Source organism: Panthera pardus, unplaced genomic scaffold (genome assembly GCF_024362965.1).
Source record: "Panthera pardus isolate Hobbes unplaced genomic scaffold, ASM2436296v1 HiC_scaffold_24, whole genome shotgun sequence".
In the NCBI taxonomy this organism is placed as follows: Eukaryota; Metazoa; Chordata; class Mammalia; order Carnivora; family Felidae; genus Panthera; species Panthera pardus.
Genome location: NW_026526810.1, coordinates 46176364 through 46203414, shown reverse-complemented (window position 1 = coordinate 46203414; position 27051 = coordinate 46176364). Strand labels below are relative to the sequence as shown.

The 27051-nt window shown below is 35.9% G+C and overlaps 1 protein-coding gene across 1 annotated transcript in view; it reads left to right on the top strand.

Annotated features, from left to right (window-relative positions):
* USP8 (ubiquitin specific peptidase 8) overlaps positions 1-27051 on the top strand; it is a 76628-nt gene that overhangs the window by 9077 nt on the left and 40500 nt on the right. Inside the window, exons 2-6 of the mRNA XM_019442138.2 lie at positions 11783-11951; positions 14648-14792; positions 21096-21181; positions 22531-22690; positions 26199-26241. Of these exons, the coding sequence (XP_019297683.2) occupies positions 11848-11951; positions 14648-14792; positions 21096-21181; positions 22531-22690; positions 26199-26241 (538 nt within the window). The 5' untranslated portion in view covers positions 11783-11847. The remainder of the gene's footprint in view (positions 1-11782; positions 11952-14647; positions 14793-21095; positions 21182-22530; positions 22691-26198; positions 26242-27051) is intronic.

The window sequence follows — 27051 nt, the reverse complement described above, 5'->3', positions numbered from 1 at the left end:
AATGAAAATGAAAACAACCTTGGTCCTTTTATTAGAGAAAATGTTTTCTTATTTCAGCTATTCTCAAAAATCAAATAAGGACAGGGGTGCCTGGCTGGCTCAGTCAGTAGAGCATGCTACTCTTCATCTCGGGGTTATAAATTGGAGTGGGTGTAGAGATTATTTTATAAAAATAAAATCTTTAAAAAAAAAATCAAATAAGGACAGAGAAGTTCACTTTAAAAAATACAATCTTTCTCCCAGAAACCCTCAGAAAAAACTTTGTCACCATAATCTTATTATTGTACTTTCCCTCCATGTATCTAATTGTTAGCCAATCCCTGTTATTCTACCTTTGCAGTGTCTCTTGTATCTGCCTCCTCCATTCCATCTCTCCTGCCCTAGTTCTGACCTTCATCATCTTTCCTTAGGATCATTATCATAGGTTACTAGTGTCTTCTTTATCTCCAGTCTTTTAAAACCTAACTTTGTAGTGTTGCCAGTTTGGATCATGTCACTCTCTTCTTCAGAACCTTATGGTTATTACCTTTAGAAAACAAAATAAATGCTTTAATGTGACATTCAAGGCCTTCCATTTTCTGTTCCCAGACTATTTTTTCAGGCTTTCCTGTCTAGTAGGTCTTAGTTCGTTCCCTATATCGGCTAGTTCCTAAAGATGTTCTTTGATTTTTTTTTCCTGTCAAAAGCCTTTTACCAAGATTCACATAAATGCTGTCTCTTCCAAGATCCCTCTTCTCATGGTTAATCTTCCTTGTTAATTTTTCTTATTGTACAATGTTTGTAACTCTTTATAGTTGGATATCTTACTGTGTTGTATTACCATTGCTTCCAGCTTTCTCTTTCACATTAATTTTTTTAAACTTGTTGAGGAAAGAGATATCTAATCTTTGAGATCTTGGCAGCACAATATCTTTTATACAGCAGGATATCTGTGAATGCTTGAATCGAATTTAATCTTGAGATAGCTAATGGTTTCCTATTTTAAGTTACCTGGGTAGCATATTTAGTTTTTGTATTGTCTTTCAAAGATCCAAGCTTTAAACGTAATCATGAAAAACAGATGCAACTGAGAATATTGTCTAGACCTTAATTTTAGAAGGTTCAAATCAATAGCCTTCTTTCCCAGCCAAGAAACCTAATTGTCATGAATCAACAAAATAGACTCTATCTGACTTTTTGAACATATATTCTGCGGTTAGACCACTAACTTGTGACCCAGATAGAGAATAGAGTTGGAAAAACAGGTACTGTCAGACTGGTACCTGGTTACTCTGCCTAACTCTGGCTTTAGTCCCTGTCTTAGTACACTTACTAGTATCACCAACAAAAAATGATTGGGTTTTGGGGGAATTACATTTCAAGAGGTGGTTTGTATTGGGGGAGCAGATATTTGTTCACTGTTGGCTAAGTAAGCCTAAGATCTTAGCTGAGCTACTTGAGGGCAGAAGAGTCAGCAATAGCTCTTGTTACCATTATCTGTCTTCTGGTCTCATTAATAGTCCCAGCTCCAGTGTCCCCTGCCCTCTGCTATATGTTTCCTTAAACACCTTCCTTAAGAGTTTCTTGACTTTACTGTGCTTTCCTTTAGTCAAATGTATTACTCCTCAACTGTTGCTTTTTATATTTCAGTAGAAATCATGTTCCTGGAGCACCATCCCACTCTATCCCAACATTCTCTTTTTTATTGCCAGTTTTTTATTTTTCAAGTTATCTACAATGTTTCCATTTCTTTATTCCTTAATGCTCATGCTTTTGCTTCTATTCACACCACTGAATGGAAGCTATATTCCAAAAGATTTATGTATCAGGCTCTTCCAATATTCTAAATATATTTTTTTTAAATCAATATTTTAAAACATACATATTTTGTCTTTGTTTTACCCATACTTCCTAACTTTCACATGTGTCTGGGTGTTTTCATATTTATATGCAATTGCACATTTTTATTCATATTTGCATTGTTATACTCATAGTTAATTGCTTTCTTTAAAATTTTTTATGAGATCTGTGTTAAGTACATTACTTAAATTCTTTTATATGTTATGAAGCATGACAATAAAATGATTACCGTATGATCACCTTCAAATGTGCCACTGAAGCTGAGGAATAAAACCTTACTGACACCTTGTATGTCTCCTGATTACATCCTCTGTCTGCCTCTCCGGATACAGAATTTATGTTTATCATTTCCTGTCTGTCTTTATAGATTTATCTTATTTGTATCTTTAAGCAATACACTGTTTAATTTGTTTGAAAACTTTATACAAATGGTGTTATATATATTCCTGCTTTTTCACTCAGAGTTAGGGGGATAGGCAGGAGGTGGGAATGGGGGACAAAAGGGTGTTCTGTGGTAAACTGTTTATCTTGGAAAGTCACGGACCATGTCTTATATACCCTTTATATCTTTAACACATAACATAGTGTTTTTTGCAAGTTAAGATACTCAGACAATGCTGTAGTCTCTGTAATTGTGAGGAAATCCAAGGGATCCCTGTCATACTCTACTTAATGGGTGCTGTGACCTGTTTTTGTGATGAATTGTTGATGAATTAGATATGTAACTAGAAGGGCATTTAATGTTTTTGATCCATTTGGGAATGATGGTGTGGTCCAAAGGTTTTTTTTCCTCCCCTATCCCTTTGGCTTTAGTCACAGAACACAGGGTGGAGAGAAAAGTGTAGAAAGTGCTTCTGTATAAGACTTGTTCCTAAATGCAGAGATCTGAAACTGCTAAGTAAAGCATTTGATTAAACATGTGTTTGTAGGTACATAGAGCAAGTATAAGATGGAAAAACATGAATGTTATAAAAATGTAACTTTTAGAGAAAAATAGACAGCTAGGTTTGGTGACTAAGGCAGTCGGTTGATTGTACAGGGTTAGAAGGAATAAGTTTTAAAAAATCACAAAATATTAGTATTTAATATAAAACATGACTAGAATCAAAGCAAATCAGTGTGCCTTTGGAGTTTCACAAAAGTGAACAGATGCCTTTTTCCCCCTAAGTTGTACCTTACTCAGCTTTTCAGGATTAGATGTTCATTGATGACCACTCATCTAATAAAAGTAAACTGATAAAAGGAAGAGCATTAAGATAGTGAAAGGAAATGATGGGGGAAAAAGTTACAGTCTGTTAAATGCATTAATGTAGTTACAGGCATACATTGGAGGCATTGTGAGTTCAGTTCCAGACCACTGCAATAAAACAAATATTGCAATAAAAAGAACCAAATGAATTTTTTTGTTTCCTAATCCATATGAAAGTTATGTTTACACTGTACTATAGTCTATTTAGTGTGCAATAGCATAGGTCTAAAAAACTACATTGCTAAATTAAAAAATACTTTATTGCTGGCTGGGAAGATGGTAGAGTAGGAGAACCCTAAGCTCACCTTGTCCCAGAGTTACTACTAGATAACACTCACATCAGTGTAAATGGCCCAGAAAATGATTTGGAGACTGGCAGAACAAATTCCACAGCTAAAGGTGTGGAAGAAGAAGGCCCCATCAGAGAAGGTAGGGAGGGCAGAGATACAGTTTGGAAGCAAAATGAACTGCAGCTATCTATGGTGGGGAGGGAACTGGTGGTAAGAAGAAGGGCAAAAAACAGAGAGCTTCACACCAGAGAGCCCACACAGGGGAGACATTTTCCCATAGCATTTGCTTTGAAAGCGAGAGGAGCTGCATTTTGTGAGTTCTTACGACTGGTGGGACTTAGAGCCTGGGATTTTACCGGTGGGACTTAAAGCCTGGGATTTTAAAAATCAGCAGGCTCGGGCTCTTGGAGAGCCAGGAAGTGTGGCCTAGAGAGGCAGGGATCACAGAGAGACCCCCACAGGAACAAAGGAGCTGGCACACTCCCCCCAGTATAAACACAGTGCCACCTGCAGGAACCAGCATAGCACCAACACTCACTACCTAATTTGCTTACACCAAGCCTGATCCCTGTACTTTGGCAGATCGCCCTTCCCAGTCACACTTGGCTCAGTCTGGGCACTGCAGGCCCCCTCCCCCAGAAGACTGGCACAGACCCCACCACACCTTGTCTCCTGACGCATGCATTTTGTGGGACCTCACTTCTACCGGCAGCAGTGACACATCTCATTTCGCAAGCAGACCACCACACACCTTGTTAAAATGTGTCCCACCCCACCCGGGATCAAACACTGCCCACAACAGGCAAAGAGAGCCTCTGCAGACAACTGGATTGAAGGAAAAAGAGGCCAGGTTCTCAACAGCAGAGCACATGCAACACACATGGGAGATACTCCCTGAAGCACCAGGCCCTGGGGAACAGGGGACATTGAACACAGGACATTATAGGACCTCTTCTTCATAAGGCCATTAACGTGAAGAGCAAGAGATGTAGCTTACCTTCTTACCACAGAGAAACAAAGTTAACAAAATGAGGAGACAGAGAAATATGTCCAAAATGAAAGAACAAGACCACACCGCAACAGAAGACTAAGTGAAATGGATATAATGTGCCTGCTAAAGAATTTAAAGTAATGATCACTAAGATAACTCACTGGACTTGAGAAAAGAGTGGAGTACATCAGCGAATGAGACACTTAACAAAGAAGACAGAACCAGATATCAAGAACACTATAAATGAGGGACACCTGGGTGGCTCAGTTGGTTAAGTGTCCAGCTTCGACTCAGGTCATGATCTTGGGGTTCGTGGGTTCAAGCCCTGCATCGGGCTCTGTGCTGACAGCTCAGAGCCTGGAGCCTGTTTTGGATTCTGTGTCTCCCTCTCTCTCTGTCCCTCCCCTGCTCCTGCTCAGTCTCTCTCAAAAAAAAAAAAAAAAAAAAAAAAAACAACAACAACAAAACACTAAAGAAAAAAAAGGAACACAATAAATGAAATTACAATACACTTGATGGAATAAATAGCAAACTAGTTGAGGCAGAGGAACAAATTAATGACCTGGAAGAGTAATGGAAAGTAACCAAGCTGAGCAAAGGAGAGGAAAGGAAATTAGGTAAATTGAGAATAGTTGTAGGGAACTCTGACTCCATCAAGTGTAGTAACATCTGCATTATAGGGATCTCAGAAGAAGAAGAGAAAAGGGGATAGAAAATTTATTTGAAGAAATAATAATAGCTGAAAACTTCCTTCATCTGGGAAAGGACACAGAAATCCAAGTCTAGGAGGCGCAGAGATCTTCCCAAAAAAATTAATGCAAGGAGGTCCATACCACAAAACATAGTAATTAAAATGGCAAAAAGTAGTAATAAAAAATTCTTAAAGCAGCAAGAGAAAAGAAGATAGTTACATACAAGTGAAGCCCCATAAGCCTGTAAGCAGATTTTGCAGCAGAAACTGCAGGCCAGAAGGGAGTGGCATAATATATTCGAAGTGCTGAAAGGGAAAAATCTGCAGCCAAGAATACTCTATCCAGAAAGGCTAGCATTCAGAAGAGAAGGAGAGATAAAGAGTTTCTCAGACAAACAAAATTAAAGGAGTTCATAAGTGCTAAACCAGCCCAACAAGAAATATTAAAGGGAAATCATTGAATGGAAAGGAAAGACCGTGAGAGGATGAAAAGTAGAAAACACAAGAGCAGTAAAAATGAGTATTTCTGTAAAAATTAAAGGATTCATAAAATAAAAGGATGTAAAATGTGACACCATATACCTAAAACATGGGGTGGGAGAGGAGTACAAAGTGGATGGATATATATATACACGTATATATATATATATATATATACGTGTATATATATATATATATATATATATATATATATATATATAAGATGTTATAAGAAACCTAAGAGTAACCACAAATAAAAAGCCAGTAATAGGTATGCAAAGAACAAAGAGAAAGGAATTCCAGTATATCACTAAAGAAAACCAATAAATCATGAAAGAGCAAGAGAAAAAAGGATCAGAGAAAATCTGTAGAAACAACCACAAAACAAGTAATAAAATGGCAATAAATACATATCTATCAACAATTACTTTGAACATAAATTGAATGCTCCAGTCAAAAGACATAAGGTGATAGAGTGCATTAAAAAAAAAAAAAAAAGACCCATGAATAATGCTGCATACAGGAGGTTCATTTCAGACCAAAGACACCTGCAGATTAAAAGTGAGGGGATGGTGAAATACTTATCTTGTAAATGGATGTCAAAAGAAAGCCAAGGTAGCAATACTTACATTGGGCAAGATAGACATTAAGGCAAGGCTGTAACAGACAGACAGGGACACTGTATAATCATAGAGGGGACAATCCAGCAAGAAGATATAGCAATCGTAAATATTTAATGTACCCAACATGGGAGCTCCCAAATACATTAAACAGTTAATAGCAAGCATAAAGGAAATCATTAGTAGTAATGCAATAACAGAAAGGGACTTTATTATCCCATTTACATCAATGGACAGATCATCCAAACAAAATGAACAAGGAAACAGTAGCTTTATTTTTAAATTATGTTTGTTTAAGTAATCTCTACACCCAGCATGGGGCTTGAACTCACAACCCCTAGATCAAGAGTCACATACTCTTCTCACTGAGCCAGTCAGTCACACTGAAAACAGTAGCTTTAAATGACCACTGACCAGAGGGATTTACCGGGTATATTCAGAATATTCCATCATAAAACATCAGAATATGCACTCTTTTCAAGTGACATGGAACATTCTCCACAAAAGATCACATATTAGGCTACAAAACAAGTCAACAAATTCAAGAAGATCAGTAATATACATCTTTTCTGACCACAACACTATGAAACTAGAAATCAACTACAAGAAACTATCTGGAAAGAGCACTACATGGAGGTTAAATAACATGGTACTACACAATGAATGGGTCAACCAAGAAATCAAAGAAGAAATCATAAATTTCATGGAAACAAATGAAAATGAAAACACCACAGTCTAAAATCTTCGGGATGCAGCAAAAGTGGTTCTAAGAGGGAAGTGTATAGTAATACAGGGCTACTTCAAGAAGCAAGAAAAATCTCAAACAACCTAACCTTACACCTAAAGGAGCTAGAAAAAGAAGAACAAACATACCTAAAACCAACAGAAGGAAGGAACTATTAAGATTGGAACAGAAATAGATGACATAGAAACAAAAACAAAAAAATAGAACAGATCAATGAAATCAGGAGCTGGTCCTTTAAAAAGATCAACAGAATTGATAAACCTCTAGCCAGACTCTTCAAAAACAAACAAACAAACAAACAAACTTGAATAAACAAAATCACAAATGAAACAGGAGGCATAACAACCAACACCACGGAAATACAAACAATTATAAAAGAATATTATGAAAAATTATATGCCAACAAATTGGACAACCTAGAAGAAATGGATAAATTCCTAGAAGTATACAGTCTACCAAAACTAAAGCAGGAAGAAATAGAAAATTTGAACAGACTGATTACCAGCAAGGAAATTGAATGACTCATCAAAAACTGCCAACAAACAAAAGTCAGGACCAGTCGGCTTCACAGGCAAATTCTACCAAACATTTAAAGAAGAGTTAATACCCACTCTTCTCAAACTATTCCAAAAACTAAAAGAGAAAGAAAAACTTCAGAATTCATTCTATGAAGCCAGTATCACCCTGATACCAAAACTAAATAAAGACACCATAAAAAAAGAGAACTATAGGCCAATATCTCCATACTAACAAACTGAATCCAACAATACATTAAAAAAAACACCATGATCAAGTAGATTTATTCCTGGTATGGCAGGATGGTGGGTTCAGCATTCACAAATCAATCTCTGTGGTAGATCACATCAGTAAGAGAAAGGATACAAACCATATGATCATTTTAATAGATGTAGAAAAAGCATTTGACAAAGTACAACATCCATGACAAAAACCCTCAACAAAGTAGGTGTAGAGGAAACATATGTCAACATAATAAAGTCCATCTATGAAAAACCCACAGTTAACATCATACTCAGTGGTGAAAAACTGAAAGGTTTCCCCCTGAGATCAGGAACAAGACAAGGATGTCCATTCTCACCACTTTTATTCAACATAGTACTGGAAGTCCTAGCCACAGCAATCAGACAACAAATAGAAATGCATCCATATTGGTAAGGAAGAAGTAAAACTTTTACTCTTTGCAGATGACATGGTACTGTATATAGAATACCCTAAAGCATAAACCAAAAAAAGTACCAGAACTGATAAATTAATTGGTAAAGTCACAGGATACAAAATCAGTGTGTACACACAGGATACAAAATCAGGTACACAGGATACAAAATCAGTTGCATTCCTATGCACTTATAAAGAAGCAGCAGAAAGTGAAATTAAGAATTCCATTTACAGTTGCGCCAAGTACAATAAAATATCTAGGAATAAATTTAACCAAGGAAGTGGAAGACCTGTACTCTGAAAACTATAAATCACTGATGAAAGAAATTGAGGATACAAAGAAATGGAAAGACAGTCTATGCACATAGGTTGAAAGAACAAATATTGTTCAAATGTCTATACTACCCAAAGCAATCTACGGATTTAATGCAATCCCTGTCAAAATAGCAACTCAAACTAGAACAAACAGTCCTAAAATTTGTATGGAACCACAAGAGACCCCAAGTAACCAAGGCAATCTTGAAAAATAAAAAATGAAACTGAAGGTATCACAATTCCAGACTTTTATTACACAGGTGTAGTAATCAAAATAGTAGGATACTGGCATAAAAATAGACAATAGATCAATGGAACAGAATAGAAAACCCAGAAATAAACCCACGATTGTATAGTCCCTTAATCTTCAGCAAAGGAGGCAAGAATATACAATGGGAAAAAGACCAACACATCGTGTTGGGCTATCTGGACAGCTACATGCAAAAGAATGAAATTGGACCACACAATGTATTTCTTCATACACAAAAATAAACTCAAAATGGATTAAAGACCTACATGTGAGACCTGAAACCACAAAAATCCTAAGAGATCATAGGCAGTAATTTCTCTAACATCGGCCATAGCAACATTTTTCTATATATATCTCATGAGGCAAGCGGAAAAATAAACTCTTGGGGCTACATCAAAAAGCTGCACGGTAAGGGAAACAAAGGCCATCTAGTGAATGGCAGAAGATATTTGCATATGACATATCTGATAAAGGGTTAGTATCCAAAATATATAAAGAACTTATACAACCCCATACCCCAAAACAATAATCTAGTTTAAAAACAGGCAGAAGACATGAACAGACATTTCTTCACAGGAGACCTAGGGCGCCTGGGTGTCATAGTCTGTTAGGTCATAATCTCATGGTTTGTGAGTTGGAGCCCCACATTGGGCTCTGTGCTGACAGCACAGAGCCTGCTTCAGACCCTCTGCCTCCCTCTCTCTGCCCCTCCCCTGCTCATGCTCTTGCTCTCTCTCTCAAAAATAAATAAACGTTTAAAAATTCTAAAGAAAAAAAGACATATAGAGGACCAACAGACACACATAAAGGTATTCGGTGTCATTCATCATCATCTAAATGCAAGACTACAATGAGGTATCATCTCATCTGCCAAAATGGCTAAAATCAAAGACACAAGAAACAAATGTTGGCAAGAATGTGAAGAAAAAGGAGCCCTCATGTACTGCGCAGCCACTGGTGCAGCCACTGTCGAAAACAGTGTGACTGTTTCTTAAAAAGTTAAAAATAGGGGTGCCTGGGTGGCTCAGTCGGTTGAGCATCCGACTTCAGCTCAGGTCATGATCTCACACTCCATGAGTTCAAGCCCCGTGTCGGGCTCTGTGCTGACAGCTCAGAACCTGGAGCCTGCTTCAGATTCTGGGTCTCCCCCTCTCTCTGCCCCTCCCCTGCTCATACTCTGCCTCTCTCTGTCTTCAAAAACAAATAAAAACATTAAAAAAAAATTTTTTTTAAGTTAAAAACAGAACTACCCAATGATCCAGTAATCACTACTGGGTATTTACCCCCAAAATACAAAAACACTAATTCAAAGGGATACATGCACCCCTTTGTTTATTGCAGCATTATTTATAATAATAGCCAAGATATGGAAGCAACCCAAGTGTTCTTTGGTAGATGAATAGATGAAGAAGTGGTATATATTATATATATATGAGTATGGCATATAATTATATGTAAAATATTTTATATGTTATATATTTATTATATATGGTGCACATATATATAACGTATTTTATATATGTAATGAAATACTTAGCGATATAAAAGAATGAAATCTTGCCATTTGCAACAACATGGATGGCACTAGAGAATGTAAACGACATTTTTAGAGAAAAACAAATACCATATTGACTCGTGGAATTTAAGAAATGAAACAAAGGAAAAAAAAAACAAGGTAGACAAACCAAGAAACAGATTCTTTTGAAAAGATTTTTTAAGTGTTTATTTTCGAGAAAGAGGCAGAGCATGAACAGGGAAGGGGCAGAGAGAGAGGGAGACACAGAATCTGAAGAGGGCTCTGAGCCATCAGCACAGATCCCCATGCAGGGCTCAAACCCACCGACCCACATGATCATAACCTGAGCTGAAGTCAGACACTTAACTGATTGAGCCACGCAGGCACAAACAAACTGGTAGCTGCCGGGGTGGGGGTGGAGGGGCAATCGGTGAAATATGTAATGTGGAATAAAGAGTACATTTATCATGAAGAGCACTGAGTAATGCGTAGAATTCTTGAATCAATACATTGTACTCCTGAAGTTAATATAATGCTATGTTAACTATACTGAAATCAAAATTAAAAACTTAATAAAAAATTATTGCTAAAAAATGCTAACCATAATCTGAGCTTTCAGTGAGTTGTAATCAGTAATCACAGATAACTAAAAAATATAATAATGAAAGAGTTAGAAATACTGTGAGCATTACCAAAGTGTGACACAGACATGAAGTAAGCAGATGTTGGAAAAATGACACCAGTAGGTTTGCTTGATGCAGTGTGGCCATAAACCTTCAGTTTGTAAAAAACAGAAGCACAATAAAATGGAGTACAGTGAAACAAGGTATGCCTGTATTTATTTGAATTGCAATTAGTTCTTCACAGCAGAAGACATTGTATAAATTTAATGGGATTCCTCTGAAGCTTTCATTTGGTGACAACTTAGGATCTTGCCAAGACTCCTCATTTGCTATGCTCTCCTGATCTGCCCTATGTGCATTCCTGCACACATACACACACAATTGATACATACCCAGCTTTTCTTCCTCTTATTGTTCATTTTACTACTTGCTCCATCTTCCTAATCAGAATTTAGCACAGTGTATGAGGAGCAAAGAATGTAATGAAGCTTCAAAGACCTTTCTAGAATAAACCAAAGTACTTGGGTGTATTCTGTTCATCTATCCCTAGCTCCACATAAAGTGGCCCTGCCTACTCCCTACCCCCAGTTTGTTTCCTTTTATAAACTGGTATTATCAATGAGAGAGGGAAATATTTCTAAATGAAACTTCTTTCTACTTGTGATCTATGCATTAATGCAGATTTAATGGTAGAAAAATATAGAAGTTCTTATTCTGTTAATGCTTTTGACAGGAAAGATTCTTAATAATTAAGGCAAAGCAATAGAAATCATAATTCATTTAGTGAATATTTGAAAAAAATTAAATTGTTTAATGACACCCTTTATATCTTGAATTCCCAAAATAGATACTCAAGTTAATTTGAAATTAACTCTTTTAACAAAAGATATAGTTTAGGACTTTTACGTCTTTTAACTCTTTTAACAAAAGAGTCAGTTTGGAACTTTTATGTCTTTTCACTTGTTGTTAATTGGAATTATTTGCATTTGTTTTGTTTCAGAAAAGAACTACTTTTAATGAAGTACACCGTCCGTTGTGAAAGTGGAAAAGTAAAGATAATTCATCATGCCTGCTGTGGCTTCAGTTCCCAAAGAACTCTACCTCAGTTCTTCACTAAAAGACCTCAATAAGAAGACAGAAGTTAAACCAGAGAAAATAAGCACGAAGAAGTATGTATTCTTTGCTAGTTTCACTGAATCATATATTAATTTTTACTTCATTTCTGTATTATTAAATGAATTAGAGGAGTAGTCAATTTGAAGCTTATTTGAAAAATGGCATCATCACATGAATAAGACCTGCTTAGAGAAGTTCTTTATCTTGGCAGAATGTATGTGTATTCTGGCAAAATGCATGTTTTCTATTCTTTGGACAATATATCAGATTATAAGTTTAAGAGGTGAAGACTACGAGGTTTCTACAAAACTCATACAGCCACAGTTAATGTCCTTTCATAAAATAGTGCAGAAATACTTCTTAATTAAAGATCATTTTTATCCTTGTATATTTCACATGGAACATCTGGTCCTAGCATAGGCTTCTTTGATTAAAGGAAGTGAAATACGTATTTTTTTTTATCTTATATTCAGCATAATATTAATTTGTACCAATTTAACATGAACTTTTAACTAAATGATTTATTTTATGTATTTTTATTTTTGAAGACATGGAGTCTATCAACCTGCTGAGGTCGAGGCTAGAGATGATACTTTACTGATAATGATTACAATATCTATCTTGAGATAAAATGTAATTGTGAGGGAGAGGTCCAGGTATTTTGATATCAACTGGAAGTAATTTTGCTAAAAATGGGCTATCAATAAGATTGTTAACTTCTTGAAGTTTTGTCTCCGTTAAGAGACAAGAGGCAATAGCGAACTTTTCCTCTGAATTAATTTTGACCGACAAAGGAGATTTGGAGATTAATGAAGTAACTGCATTACTGTAGAGTTGGAAATAGAGTTTCAGAAAGAAAGATGGATTTACTCAGCCATATACCCTGGACTTGGGGTAAGCAGATTGTAGAAATCAGGGAGAAAAGAGGGGTTCTGTGGGTCCTCCATAAATGGAAGGCCCTAAAAAAAAAAGATATGTATGATCCCAAATGAACCTGTGAACAGACGTCTAGAGAAACCTATGAATGCACAGGGACATCTTTATGAGTCATTTTCTACATGAATAGACAGAAAATGCAAAGAAAAAACATCAAGGATGAAGAGGAGGGAATAGTAGAAACTTTAAAGAAGGTCAAGAAAGAAAATCCCAAAATGAACTGGTATTTCTAAGCATCATAATTATGGACAAAATGGGCTTTTTAAAAAGAGATCTTTTTAGGGGCAGGAAGAATAAGAGAGGGATTGTTTCACTTCTTGAGCTAAGTTGGTAATATTAATGCAGTGACAGAGAAAGCAGCTCTTTAACTTCTGTTGAATCACTTTCAAATAGGAAACCATGGGAAAGATAAAGCCACCTTGAAGCTTTCTCAGAAATCTTTACCTAATCCTAAGATAGATCAGTTTCATTCTGACAGTGTCTAGGTTAGCTCTGGGACCACCCTGGTCCCATAGGAAGTGATATGTCAGAAGGACTCCCTAAGTATAGAAACACAAACTCATGTTCTTGCTATGTCACAGCACTATTCTAAAAAATGCTAGAATCCTTTTAGGATTTTTGGTTGTTTCACTGGACTCAACAGCAGCACTGCAGCCATCTCACCTTGATCTGCTACATATAAGCCCGTGAAATGTACATGCCTCAGAGTGAAAGTTTAAAGAAAACCCAAGCGCTGTTGCATGTACTCCTAAGCTCTTCTAGGGAATCTCCTTTCTAGCTTTGGTTTGATTTACTTCTGTCCTAGGACTGTGATGCCATGCTAGGCAGGGCATACACACTGACTAAACTGGTCCTTGTATAGGACTGTCTTTGGTCCTAAATATCACTTTGGCCCTGTTCCTTTGTGTGGTGTTCTTGGCCTGACCAATTTCATCATTAATCCATGTTTGCAGTTGTGGAGCAGTTTGAAAAATATAGAAAAACAAGAAGCACTGCTTTGCATAAATAAGTTACCAATAAAGAGCATTATATATAAGCATTGACACTATAATTGGATTGCCAGAACTTTAGTCCTAAGTGATTGCATTTCTCTTGCAGAAATGCCTATCTTATTAATTTGCTTTCTAAAGAGTGTTAACCAGGCAAATGGCCTTATAATGAAGGCCACAGAATCTTTAAATATTTTACTGAAGTGGAATTTTAAAATGCCTTATTTTTAGACTTTAAATCTCTTTTTGTTCCACCAGGACCAGTGAATAAGAGTGCAGTTCGGCCATTTTGTAGAAAACTTTAACCGGTTGAAAAGATTGAATCACGTCCCCTTCCCTGTCCCCTTTTTTTTTTTTTTTTTTTGGATTTTTAGGTGGGGAAATTTTTACAACATAGTTAGAAAGGGATGAAGAAAACTGAAAAGTATTTTAACATTAAAGTAATAAAGATTTTGCCTTTCTTACTTCAGTAAAAATGGTATGGAGTTTTGTTCTTTAATCAGAGTATGACTATTACATGGCTGCCCAAGGGACACTTGCCTCAGGATTATCTGTTAGCAAATCTTTTAAAACTAGGCTTAATGCGTTTTGAATAGCTTGATGGAATATAAACAACTATTAGGAAACAGAACTATTTATTTGTAGGCTAGGGGAATTTTCAGGTTATATCCTAACATATATCTAACTTTGTACCAGTTATGAAGTAATGCAATCTACATTATGAAATTCATGTTATCAAAATACTCTGTAGACCTTAAACATGACTCGCCCTGCCCCCTGCCAATGTGTCAAGTGTTTTAATTATTTTTTTTCTCTAATTGAAGTTATGTACAGAGTGCCCTGAAGATCTTCAAGACAGCAGAAGAAAGCAGATTAGATCGTGATGAGGAAAGGGCCTATGTACTATATATGAAATATGTGACTGTTTATAATCTTATCAAAAAAAGGCCTGATTTCAAGCAACAGCAGGTACCTTTTATTTCTGCATTCTTATTTGCTAAGTTATTTTTGCACAGCAGAGCTATCGATTTCTTCTAAGAGTTTTAACTAATACTGAAATTTAGATCACATTATTCAGCAGCATGTTCAAACTCCTTTGCAGATAGAAAAAGCAGATTTAGTTTGATTATTTGCAAAGTTATATGTGTATAAATGTGGATACACTCACACTATATACACATACCTAATTTGTCTTGGATTAATACAAGTTTTTTTTAAATTTCTATTTTTGAGAGAGAGAATGCACGCACACACGTGCAAGTCAGCAGGGGAGGGGCAGAGAGAGAGAGGGAGACACAGAATCTGAAACAGGCTCCAGGCTCTGAGCTGTCAGCACAAAGCCCTATGTGGGATTCAAACTGACCATGAAATCATGACCTGAGCTGAAGTCATATGCTTAACCCACTGAACTACCCAGGCGCCTGGATTAATACAAGTTTATAGCAGCATACAGACACATAATCAGTTTTCCTCTCCACTAAATGATCGCCAAGTCAAGTGGAAGGATTCAGCTTACTCATGCATTAAATAAGAAAATTGTGGGGTGCCTGGGTGGCTCAGTGGATTAAGCGTCCCACTTTGGCTCAGGTCATGATTTGCAGTTCATGAGTTTGAGCCCTGCATCAGGCTCTGTGCTGACAGCTCAGAACCTGGAGCCTGCTTCAGATTCTGGGCCTCCCTCCCTTTTTGCCCCTCCCCCACTCAAGCTCTGTCTCTCTGTCTTTCTCAAAAATAAATAAACATTAAAATAAAAATGTGACTGCAGCTGTACTTTCTCAGGGTTCGAGGTTTAGTCACTTATTTTGTGTGTGTGTGTTTTGTTGTTTTTTAACTTTTTTATTTGAGTGTAGTTGACCCACAATGTTAGATTAGTTTCAGTGTACAGCATAGTAATTCAGCAACTATATGTTATGCTGTATTCACCACAAGTGTAGCTACCATCTCTCACCATACAAAACTATTGCAGTATCATTGACTACATTCTCTATGCTGTGCCTTTTATTCCCATAATTTACCCATTCCATAACTGGAAGCCTGTCTCCCATTCCCCTTCACCCATTTTCCCTATCTCCCCACCTCCCTTCCCTCTGGCAACCATCAGTTCTCTGTGTTTACAGGTATGATTCTACTTTTTGTTTGTTTATTCATTTGTACTTTTTTAGATTCCACATTTGTCTTTCTCAATCTGTTTCATTTAGTATAATACCCTCTAGGTCCATCCATGTTGTCATACATTACATAGTCATCCTTTTTACAGCTGTGTAATACTCCAGTGTGTGTGTACACATACCTACACACCACATCTTCCTGTTTCATTCAACAAGTGATTAGTCACTCACTTGTTTTTATGTGACAGCTTTTTATATTTGAATGACATTGTCGTCATGTTAGGGTTCAGTTAATACTGATTACTTCCATTTTTATTTTTTATTATCAATGTTATTATTATTACTTTTTCTTTTAATCCTTTGAGCAGGTACCTTTCTTCCACTTTGCTGAAGCCATGGGGAGTTAGGGAAGGAGGGTAGGAGAGGTGTAAATGATTAAAAAGAATTAATGACTAGGGTAAATGTTGCTAGAGAAAATGGTTGCATTTCAGTTGCACCAGAAATAGGCAAAAGAAGAACATAGACACTAATGAAATTGGAGGAATATTGTTTTGGTGGTTCCACCTTTACTTAGTAATAATCTTGCTGCCAGACAATAGTAGTCAAATACTGCTTATAGGTTTCTTACCTGGTGGAGAAGCCATTCTTGAATTAGTGTTGAGATTTTAATTTGTTCACTGGTGGTAGAATTGGCTTGCCTTGTTTAAATTGACTTACAGAAGTACAAAAAAAAAAAAAAGAGTTCTCATATTCTTTGAAATAACTTTTTTTCCAGAGTAGTGTCACCAGTATAATTTCTTTTGGTTAAGTGGGTTAAGGGATGACTTTAACGTTTGATTTAATAGTAATAGGGGTACCTGGCTGGCTAAGTCGGTAGAGCATGAGACTCCTGTTCTCAGGATTGTGAGTTAGAACCCTACATTGGGTGTAGAAATTATAAATAAATACACTTAAAAAAATTGTGATAAATCATTGCTGGTATTTCTTCTCACCAGCAAAGTCATGTTAATAATAGTTACAGGGATTTAGATGTAGCCTTGGAAAGGTGGCCCCTTGCATTTGGAGATGAATCCTCCTGTCCACAGATGGCTAGATTGGTCCTGCCTTAGAACATTCTTGGGCATGTCTGTCTGCAGGTAAGGTGTGGCCTTCCCAAATTCAAACATGTTTCTGCATGTTCTTTGATGGTTTTTATGGTATCTATTAAAGTGGAATCACTTTATTTTATGTTTTAATTTTTTTTAATGGTTATTTTGAGAGAGAGACAGAGCGCGAGCAGGTTAGGGGCAGAGAGAGAGAGGGAGACACAGAATCTGAAGCAGGCTCCAGGCTCTGAGCTGTCAGCATAGAGCCCAACGCAGGACTCGAACTCACGAACCATGAGATCATGACCTGAGCTGAAGTCAGACACTCAACCAACTGAGCCACCCAGGTACCCCAAAAATGGAATTGCTTTAAAAAGAAGTGTAGAAGTGTTTATTAGTAAAGTAAATACTTTGAAAGAGTTGCAGCTTTGGATAACTTGGTAGTTTTGGTGTCTGCCATTTTGTCTGTTGTAGGAGGGCCAGGTTTTTATGTTTACTTTTTACTGTATTTTTCTTTTAAAAAAAAATTTTTTTTTATTGTTTATTTTTGAGAGAAAGAGAGCACGAGCAGGGTAGGGGCAGAGAGAGAGAGGGAGACACAGAATCTGAAGCAGGCTCCAGGCTCTGAGCTTGTCAGCACAGAGCCCGATGTGGGGCCCAATCCCACAAGCCGTGAGATCATGATCTGTGCCAAAGTCAGGCGTTTAACCGACTGAGCCACCCAGGTGCCTCGCTGTATTTTTCTAAGTTTGTAGTTACTTTTATCCTTTGAGAAGATTGGTAGTGTTTTTGCTACTACTACTTTTTAACTTGAGAAGGTTAGGAGTGCAGTTTAATCGATAAATTTTTTCCATTTCCACAGAGTATCTATTGCATTTCCAAAGGGAGTAGTTGAAAGTGGCAGGAGTTGTTCAGCTTAGGAAGTTCCCTGCAAAGGCTCAGGTAACCCTGGCTGTTATCTTATATACTGCAGTTGTTCATTTGCTCTGTCCAGGGTACACATCTGCTTCTGCCTTAGAACTGTTTTTCGTTTTATTTTATTTAGCCCAGCATCTCCAGTGCACGCCAAGTATGTGAAATGTTAAATTTACTAACTAGATGGGGCGCATGGGTGGCTCAGTTAGTTGAGTGTCCAGCTTTGGCTCAGGTCATGATCACATGGTTCGAGTGCAAGCCCCGCATCGGGCTCTGTGCTGAGAGCTCAGAGCCTAGAGCCTGCTTCGGATTCTGTGTCTCCTTGTCTTTCTGCTCCACCCCCGCTCGCACTCTCTCACTCGCGTGCGTGCTCTCTCTCTCTCTCTCTCTCTCTCTAAAACATTAAAAAGATTTTTTTTTTTTAATTTGTTAGCTAGATATTTTCTGGGTTTTACCCTTTAAATCAGGTTGTGACAGAATGTAGTGTCACCAGTCTTCTTCAGAAACTTATATCTTTCACTCTTGTACATGAGGGAATATTTCAGGTTTAGATAAGACATTAACTTCACAAGCTCACTAGCAGAAGACATTATATTTCTTACTCGTTGAAAACAGTCTATGAAGAATGTTTTCAGGGTTATCTGAAAAGGGGGTGGAAGACTAATGATACTGAAAATATTAGTGTAGCAAAGTCTAGATAAAATCAGAATTAAATTTTTAAGTCTGTATGGCATTATTGTTGATTATTCCTAAATATTATAGGCAAACTTTTTTGTTTGGGAAATCATGAGATTTGTTTTGTTTTTTTTGTTTTTTTTTGTTTTTTTTTGAGAGAGAACATGAAGCAGGACAGGAGCAGAGAGAGAAAAAGCAAATATTAAGCACTTCACACTCTCAGCACAGAGCCTGATGTAGGGCTCGATCCCATGTCCCTGGGATCATGACCTGAGCCAAAATCAAGAACCAACTAAGCCACCAGGCACCCCAAGTTGTTTGAATTTGCATGTTCAGGAGTAAGAAAGTTTTCCTTGGGTTAACCTGAGAAGCAAACATTTTTAGTTGTGTAAGAATTGGATGTTATTTTTTATTTTGCCAATTGTCAATATTGTTGAAAACTTGAAAATATTCATACTTGCTTTAACTGTGATCCTTTAAGAGCACGGAAAGAGAGAATTATTGACAAGAAACCTTACTAATATTAGGGAAGGGTCTTCTGGAAATTTGTAACAGGTATGCCTAAACACAATGTTTTCAGCATTTAAACAGTGTTAGGCTGGGCTTACGCTGACTTTTTAATAAATTCATGTCAAAAAATTAATACAACAAGTCATGGTATTTTTTTTTTTTGTGTTTTATTTTTATGAGAGAAACCTTACAGTAATGACTAAATTTTGTTTTCTGTTAAGAGAATATTGCATCTAAAGTCTGGACATTGTGGCACTGAAGTAATTACAGTTTCCACTGTAATTTTCAGTTGATACAGTATTGAAAAAAACTAAACTTTTATTGAAATTATATAGGGAAGGATCCTTTTAATTTATTTAGTCTTTATTTAGAAGAATAAGCCTAACTGAAACATTACCTACTTATTTATTTATTTTAAGTAATCTCTACACCCAACATGGGGCTCAGATTCATAACCCTGCCCCTGAGAAGAGTCTCATGCTCTATCAACTGAGTCAGCCAGGTACCCCCAAACATGATCTTCTTTTAGGCTAGATAGATATATGATAGCTATAGGTTTTAAGTTTGTTTATTTTTGAGAGAGAGAGAGAGAGAGAGAGAGAGAAAATGGGAGAGGGGCAGGGACAGAGGATCCCAAGCAGGCTCCACACTGTCTGCATAGAGTCCTCCACAGGGCTTGACTCATGAATGGCGAGATGGGTGAGGTCATGACCTGAGGCAAAATCAAGAGTTGGAATCTTAAGCAAGTGAGCTTAAGTTTGATGCTTAACTGATTGAGCCACCCAGGCACTCCCTTGGATCTTTTTATGTTTTATTACTGTATCATTTGTGATGAACTGTGCTACTAGGCTCTATTTGCACAGTCACATTGACAGGTTGTGGCTAATTAGATCCAAAAATCAGTTAGCTGAGTCTCACTTTGCTATTGTCATGTCAAACCAACCTTGATTTGAAGATATCTCTGACTGCAGGATTCAGTGAGTGACTTCTTAGAGAAGTGATCTTGTAGCAGGATTCTCACACAGAGAGTCGTGACACCGAGGCTTTTCTGTTTAGGAAGCAACTTTATTCATGCCGGCAATGGCTCATTTGAGATCATACCCGAAGAACTGAGCCCTGAACGTCATGTAGCATAGTTTTTTATATATTTTTTATTTCTTTGTCTTCCATATATGGTAACACACAAACATGTAGTCTGATTAAGTGGTCTTGTGTTACAAGGTTGTGAGGGATGTCACATATGCTTATAGCCAGGTTGCCTTGAGGGCTTTTTTTCCTTTATATTCCTTAGGGAGGACACACTACCACAATTTTTCTTAACTTCATTATGCTTGTTAGTAAATTATGTGCCAAACAAGTTGTGTGTGTGTGTGTGTGTGTGTGTGTGTGTGTGTGTTTAAAGAAGAGTGTATTATTAATGATTTATTTCTGCCATTTGATTTTCATTCAAGGTTTCCTTGGATGTGAAACTTGTTTTATATCAAATGTTTGACTCCACTTGAGAGGTGGGTCACTATTATAAAATAAAGGTGGAAGCCCCAAAACATCTCAGTATAAAACAAGTAAAACAGAATAAATCCCATGTCAATATACAATTTACTGCTTCTCAGACTAGAGAAAAAAAACTAACATATTTACAAAAGGAAATCTATATTTTGCTCCTGAAAGCTTTGCTTTTTGGCACTTATTCATAAATAGTAAGAATAGTATTTATACTTCTTAAAGGTGTCTCCCAAATAAATAAAATTATTACCTATTAGGTTTTTTTAGCATACTATTGATATGAAGAGATACTTTGAAACATTTAGAAAATAAGTTGTGTTTATGTAGGTTAAAAGTTTAAAAAAATACTTCATTCAATCATAATGTTTTCATCCAACCTTTCTTTTACATAGCACCATGATTTTAACGTTTTTAGCATTAGTGCTGTGTACAATGGCCAGTACTAAAATTATGGGATGGTTTTCTTATAATTTTAGGACTACTTTCATTCAATACTTGGACTTGCAAACATCAAAAAAGCTATTGAAGAAGCTGAAAGACTCTCTGAAAGCCTTAAACTCAGGTACAAACATTATTATAAAATCTTTAAAAGAACATATATTTAGAAGATAAAAATAATATTTAGAACTTGTCTGACCATGCATATGAATCCCAGTTCCTAGCAATAAATCTTACATTAACTGGAACACAAAAATCAGAATCTTTTGCCATATTAATGCCTTTATTGTGTTCATGTGTTACCATTCATATTTTTTACTGAAAATCTAAAAATATGTAGAATGATAGATTCTTAAGGTAAGCATTGGTAGAGTAGATTGGAGCTCAGGTCCAATTTTTTCTAACTCTCTGGCAGGATTCTTGAGAAAAATATAATTCCTCATATTCCCCAGGTTATAATGTGCTACTGGACATTGGTCTTAGGGAAATGAAGTATTTGTGGTTAGTTTTGAACTGCATAGTTTGCAAAAATTATGTATGTTTAAAAACAAATCTAATTCTAATATTTGTCATGAGTGCCTTATCAGACTTAGAAAGTAATTAGAAATTAAAAACAGTATGTTTGAATTTTTAGTTATTAATAATTCTTTGTTTTTTTATTTTTATTTATTTTGGTTAGTCATTCTTTGAATAATGAAATAAAAGGGGAACGATTTTTCTTAATGATTTTTCACACTTGGATCAATTAACTAGTCTAATTATATACATCATATATACAGTCTTTACTTAGAAATTTTCTTTTTGAATTAATGTATTCCCTTCATCCTTCCCAGAAATTACTAATCTTGGAGCTGGAATATGTTAAGATGGTTGATAAAAGTTGGAATCACTATTCTCTTCCTCCTTTAGCCAGTTAATGAACTAAGTAGAGTAGAATTTCTCCTAATCTTTGAGTTACCCCTATTGACTGTTTCTCTTGGATTTACTAAGTTTTTCCCTACTTGTACTGTTATCAACAGTAATATTCTTTATTCTTTTATCTTTTGGGCATTAGGGCCATTTTCTCACTTATTTATTGTCTTTTTTATATTTTGAACTACTTTATAAGTAAATGAGTCTTTAGAGTTAATTTTAGGATTTTAAGTCCTTTGTAAAAGAAATTGCAGCAGATGTGAAATTCAGTGGAAAGGTTGAAATTAGTGCAAGGAAAGAACAAAAAACATTAAGCAACTTTAACTTGAGATCATAGTGTTTCTTTTCAGGATATTTGGCAATTTGAAATAAATCTACAGAGGGCAAATTTATGATTTGTGGTTTGTAACAGAACACTGGCAGAATCAAATTTCAGTTGGAGGGAGAAAGTATGCTGCCATAAAATATCCTAAGGTAGGGTACCAATTTTATGGAACTGGAAGTCCTTTACTTTTCATGATCATGCCAATAAAAGACACCTTGACTTGTTTTCTCAACTAGATATGAAGAAGCTGAGGTTCGAAAAAAACTTGAAGAAAAGGACAGACAGGAGGAGCAGCTGCAGAAACAGAAAAGGCAAGAAGCAGGAAGAGAGGATGGTGGTACATCAAATAAAAGTTCCTTGGAAAATGTAATGGATTCCAGAGACAAAACCCAAAAGGTATTTCAAATTTATTCTGTGATGTTAAAAAAGACTGGTTCCTTTTTTTCAGATGATTTGCTTAAGGTGAGTTGAGATACCACAACAATGTACTTTGAGACAACAAGGGTAAAATTTAATGTGTTTTTTATTAGAAATTGAATTAAATATTCTAGCTTCATTTGATCCCAGGTTTCTCTTGGAGCTTCTATAGAACTGTGTTCTGTGCATTAATTAGTTTTTTTTGCAGTCACTGTTAACTTGATTACAGTAGTAGAAAGAGCATTAAAGCTGTGATTCAGTATATCTGAGTTCCAGTCCCATGTCAGGTCTTGCTTAACCGTTCTGGGACTTCATTTCCTTACTGCCAAGTGAAGATCTTGAAATAGATGATTTTTAAGGTTTCTTCTTTCTAATAAATGTAATTTGCATTGAAAAGGATTTGGTGTACTAATTTGGTGCCTAACCTTTTATCTATTTCTAGGGTCTCATACTCTTCCCTTTGCTTTTTCTTCCTTTCTGCCCATTTCCCTTTCCTCTTCTGTTTCATTTTATTCAGCAGCTCCTTGAAATCTAGCTACATCATTTGTTTGCCAAGAACCATCAGTGACTCAGTCTGTACCTGCCAGCTACCACTGTCTACTATATCTCCTTCCTTCACCTTCTGAGGAACAATTCTTCCTAAAATATAATTTCTTTTTTTCTTGGGGGGGGGGGGGGCTCAACCAACATTTATTGAGGAGTTATTATATTCTAGTCACCATACATTATCTATAGTTAATTCTTAGAAAAAAATTTTTTTAGATTATTTATTATTTAATTTATATCCAAGTTAGTTAGCATATAGTGCAACAATGATTTCAGGAGTGGACTCCTTAATGCCCCTTACACATTTAGCCCTTCCCCCCTCCAGCAACCCTCTGTTCTCCATATTTAAGAGTCTCTTATGTTTTGTCCCCCTCCCTGTTTTTATGTTATTTTTGCTTCCCTTCCCTTATGTTCATCTGTTTTGTATCTAAATTCCTTATATGAGTGAAGTCATATGATATTTGTCTTTCTCTAATTTCTCATAGCATAATACCCTCTACGGAACCCATAGTTCCGTCCACGCAGTTGCAGATGGCAACATTTCATTCTTTTTGATTGCTCCATTGTATACATATACACCACATCTTCTTTATCCATTTGTCTGTCAGTGGACATTTGGGTTCTTTCCATACTTTGGCTATTGTTGATAGTGCTGCTATAAACATTGGGGTGCATGTATCCCTTCGAAACAACATACCTGTATCCCTTGGATAAATACCTAGTAGTGCAATTGCCAGGTTGTAAGGTAGTTCTATTTTTAGTTTTTTGAGGAACCTCCATACTGTTTTCCAGAGTGGCTGCACCAGTTTGCATTCTCACCAGCAGTACAAAAGAGATCCTCTCTCCACATCCTCGCCAACATCCATTGTTGCCTGAGTTGTGAATGTTAGCCATTCTGACAGGTGTGAGGTGGTATCTCACTGTGGTTTTGACTTGTATTTCTGTGATGATGAGTGATGTTGAACATTTTTTCATGTGTCGGTTGGCCATCTGGTTGTCTTCTTTGGAGACATGTCTGTTCGTGTCTTTTGCCCATTTCTTCACTAGATTATTTGTTTGGGTGTTGAGTTTGATAAGATCTTTATAGATTTTGGATACTAACCCTTTATCTGATATGTCGTTTGCAAATATCTTCTCCCCTAAAATATAATTTCTTAAACTCTGTTGAAATTTAGGGAAGGATTTCTGCTTTACTTTTTCTTAAGCATTTTGTAGCTTTCAGCTATCATTTGTGTGTGAATCATCATTGGTTTCATTAAGAAATAGATGTTGAGGGTGCTTGGGTGGTTCACTTGGTTAAGCTCCTGACTCTTGATTTCAGCTCAGGTCATGATCTCATGGGTTTGTGGGATCAAGCCCTGCATTGGGCTCATCCATGCTGACAGCATGGAGCCTACTTGGGATTCTCTTTCTTCCTCTCTCTCTGCCCCTCACCTGCCCGCACTCTGTCTCTCTCAAAATAAATAAATAATAATAAATAAATAAACATTAAAAAACATTTAAATGTTTGACCTATACTAAGCACTGTGAAAAAAGAAATGAAGAACTAGTGGTTTGTTGATTTTAGGAACTCATAATATAAGCTAAATAACACTATCTTAGGGAGATATAGGTTAAATGGCTGATATAGATAAATACAAGACTTCAAAGAACTATGTGAAATGATATTTTAATCTCTTCATTTTGTTGCCTTTCCATCAGGAGGGCCAACTATTTTTTTGTTACTTTTATTTTTGTTTAGCCTTTTTATATTGGGAAAAAACCACAATTAAACACTGTAACCCAGTTGCAATAGTCAACTAATATTTGTCACATTTTTTTTGGTCACATTTTGTATCTGTACCTCTCCCCTTTTCTTTTGCTGTATTATTTCAAAGCAAGTTTCAGATAACATACCATTTTGCCCCTAAATATTTCAGTATGCATCTCAAAGAAAGGGACATTTTCTCAATAATGACAATGCTATTTTTCCATCTCACAAGATTAATAGTATTTCCCTGATGTAATATCCAGCCTATATCCACATTTACCCACTGTCTCATAGTGATACTTCAGAGTTGATTTGTTTGAATTAGGATCCAGATGAGGTCCACTTAGAGTCTTTTGGTTGTTATGTCTCTTAAATACTCTCTGCTTGAGTTCCCCTTTAATTTTTTTTGTTTCATGCCTTTGGCTTTTTAATACTAGATCAGTTCTTTGAAATGAACCAACCACATTCGGGATTTATCTGATTGTTTCCTCCTTGTATTATTTAATTTCTACTTCTATCTTCCGTATTTCTTGTAGGCTGAAAGTTCAGCCTAGCAGCTTAATAGGATTCAGGTTCGGTTTTTGTTTTTGGCAAGAATGCTTAGTAGGTGATACTGTGTACTTCATAGTGTATAATATTAGGAAGCACGTAATATACATTGCTTTTTTAATCTTAGTGATGCTAAAATGGATCAGTAGGCTCAGGTAGGTCATTGGTTTTCCCATCTATAAAATGAGTTAGTACCTGACAGAATTATCGTATGTTGTCTTGGTTAGAAAATACAAATTTGTAAAACCTTATATTACTTCATCTTCCTTTGATTATATAAAGAGAACTCTGAAGGGAATTGCCAGAATTTTTATTTCATTGCAAGAAATATTCTCTCATTAAATTAAATATTAAATTCCTTTAACAGTCTGTGCTTTTACATTATATTTAGTCATTAACTGAAGAAAATTTCAAGGAAGTGTTAAATGATTCTGATGTGCTGCTGGTTATTTTAGCTGTTATCTATTGCCAGATAATGTGGGAAGCCATTATTGTTCATCTGTATTTTAATAAAATGCCAGTACTCCACATGCTTCATTTTCCAGGCTTTCAGTTTCAATGATGTAATAGAGTTGAACTTTATGTTTCTATGAAAATTTTTACTTCTATTAAAGTTGAAACTTTTTTTTTCCTGTGAAATAGATAAATGGTGAAAAGAGTGACAAAAATGAGACCACAGAGAAAGGTAAGTGTGACAGAAAGAGGGAGTCCTTTTAGGTTATTATTGAGATCTTCTTTTAATCAAAATAAGCTTCAGATTTTACACAATGAGATCTTAACATTGTGTCTAATTTGTATGTAAGCTTTATCATTTTTCTTAGCCTATGCAATTATATTGAAAATGTGTTTATATTCCGTATATATCATGGGGAATATTTATGGTAATATGTAATTAAAAACATCAAAACCATAGTTTATGCTTTTCATTCTTTTTTTTCAAGATGTAGTTTAGCATAGCAGTTAAGAGCATGGACTCTCTGAAGTCAGACTACCTGGATTTTGCTGGCCCCTCCTGAATTTCCATGTGATCTTGAGCATGTTATTTAATCTCTACCTTAATTTCCCCATCTGTAAAGTGAGGATAATATTAATACCGATTTTATAGACTTACTGTGAGGATTGAATGAGTTAATATATTTGAAACTCTTAGTAACGTGATATGAGGATTTGTGTATTAGCTATTATGACTTTTGGTTCTAGTTTGTAGACCTAATTATTTAAAATCTTCACTCCCCTCAAAAATATCTACACCAGTAATTTGGATATTATCCATAGGTGGTGTTGATGTTCCAATTACACGTATGTGACCTATACAACAGGACTCAGACAGTTGCCTAAGTTTTCCTTTCTCAGAAAAGATTTAATTATTAATTGTATGTAACACTAAAATAAATTCTCTATTTAAAGTATTATCATACAACAATTTAAAAAATAAGATACCTTCCTAAAAGATGTTATTAATTCATTCCAAGATTTGTTTTTATCTATGTTTTTT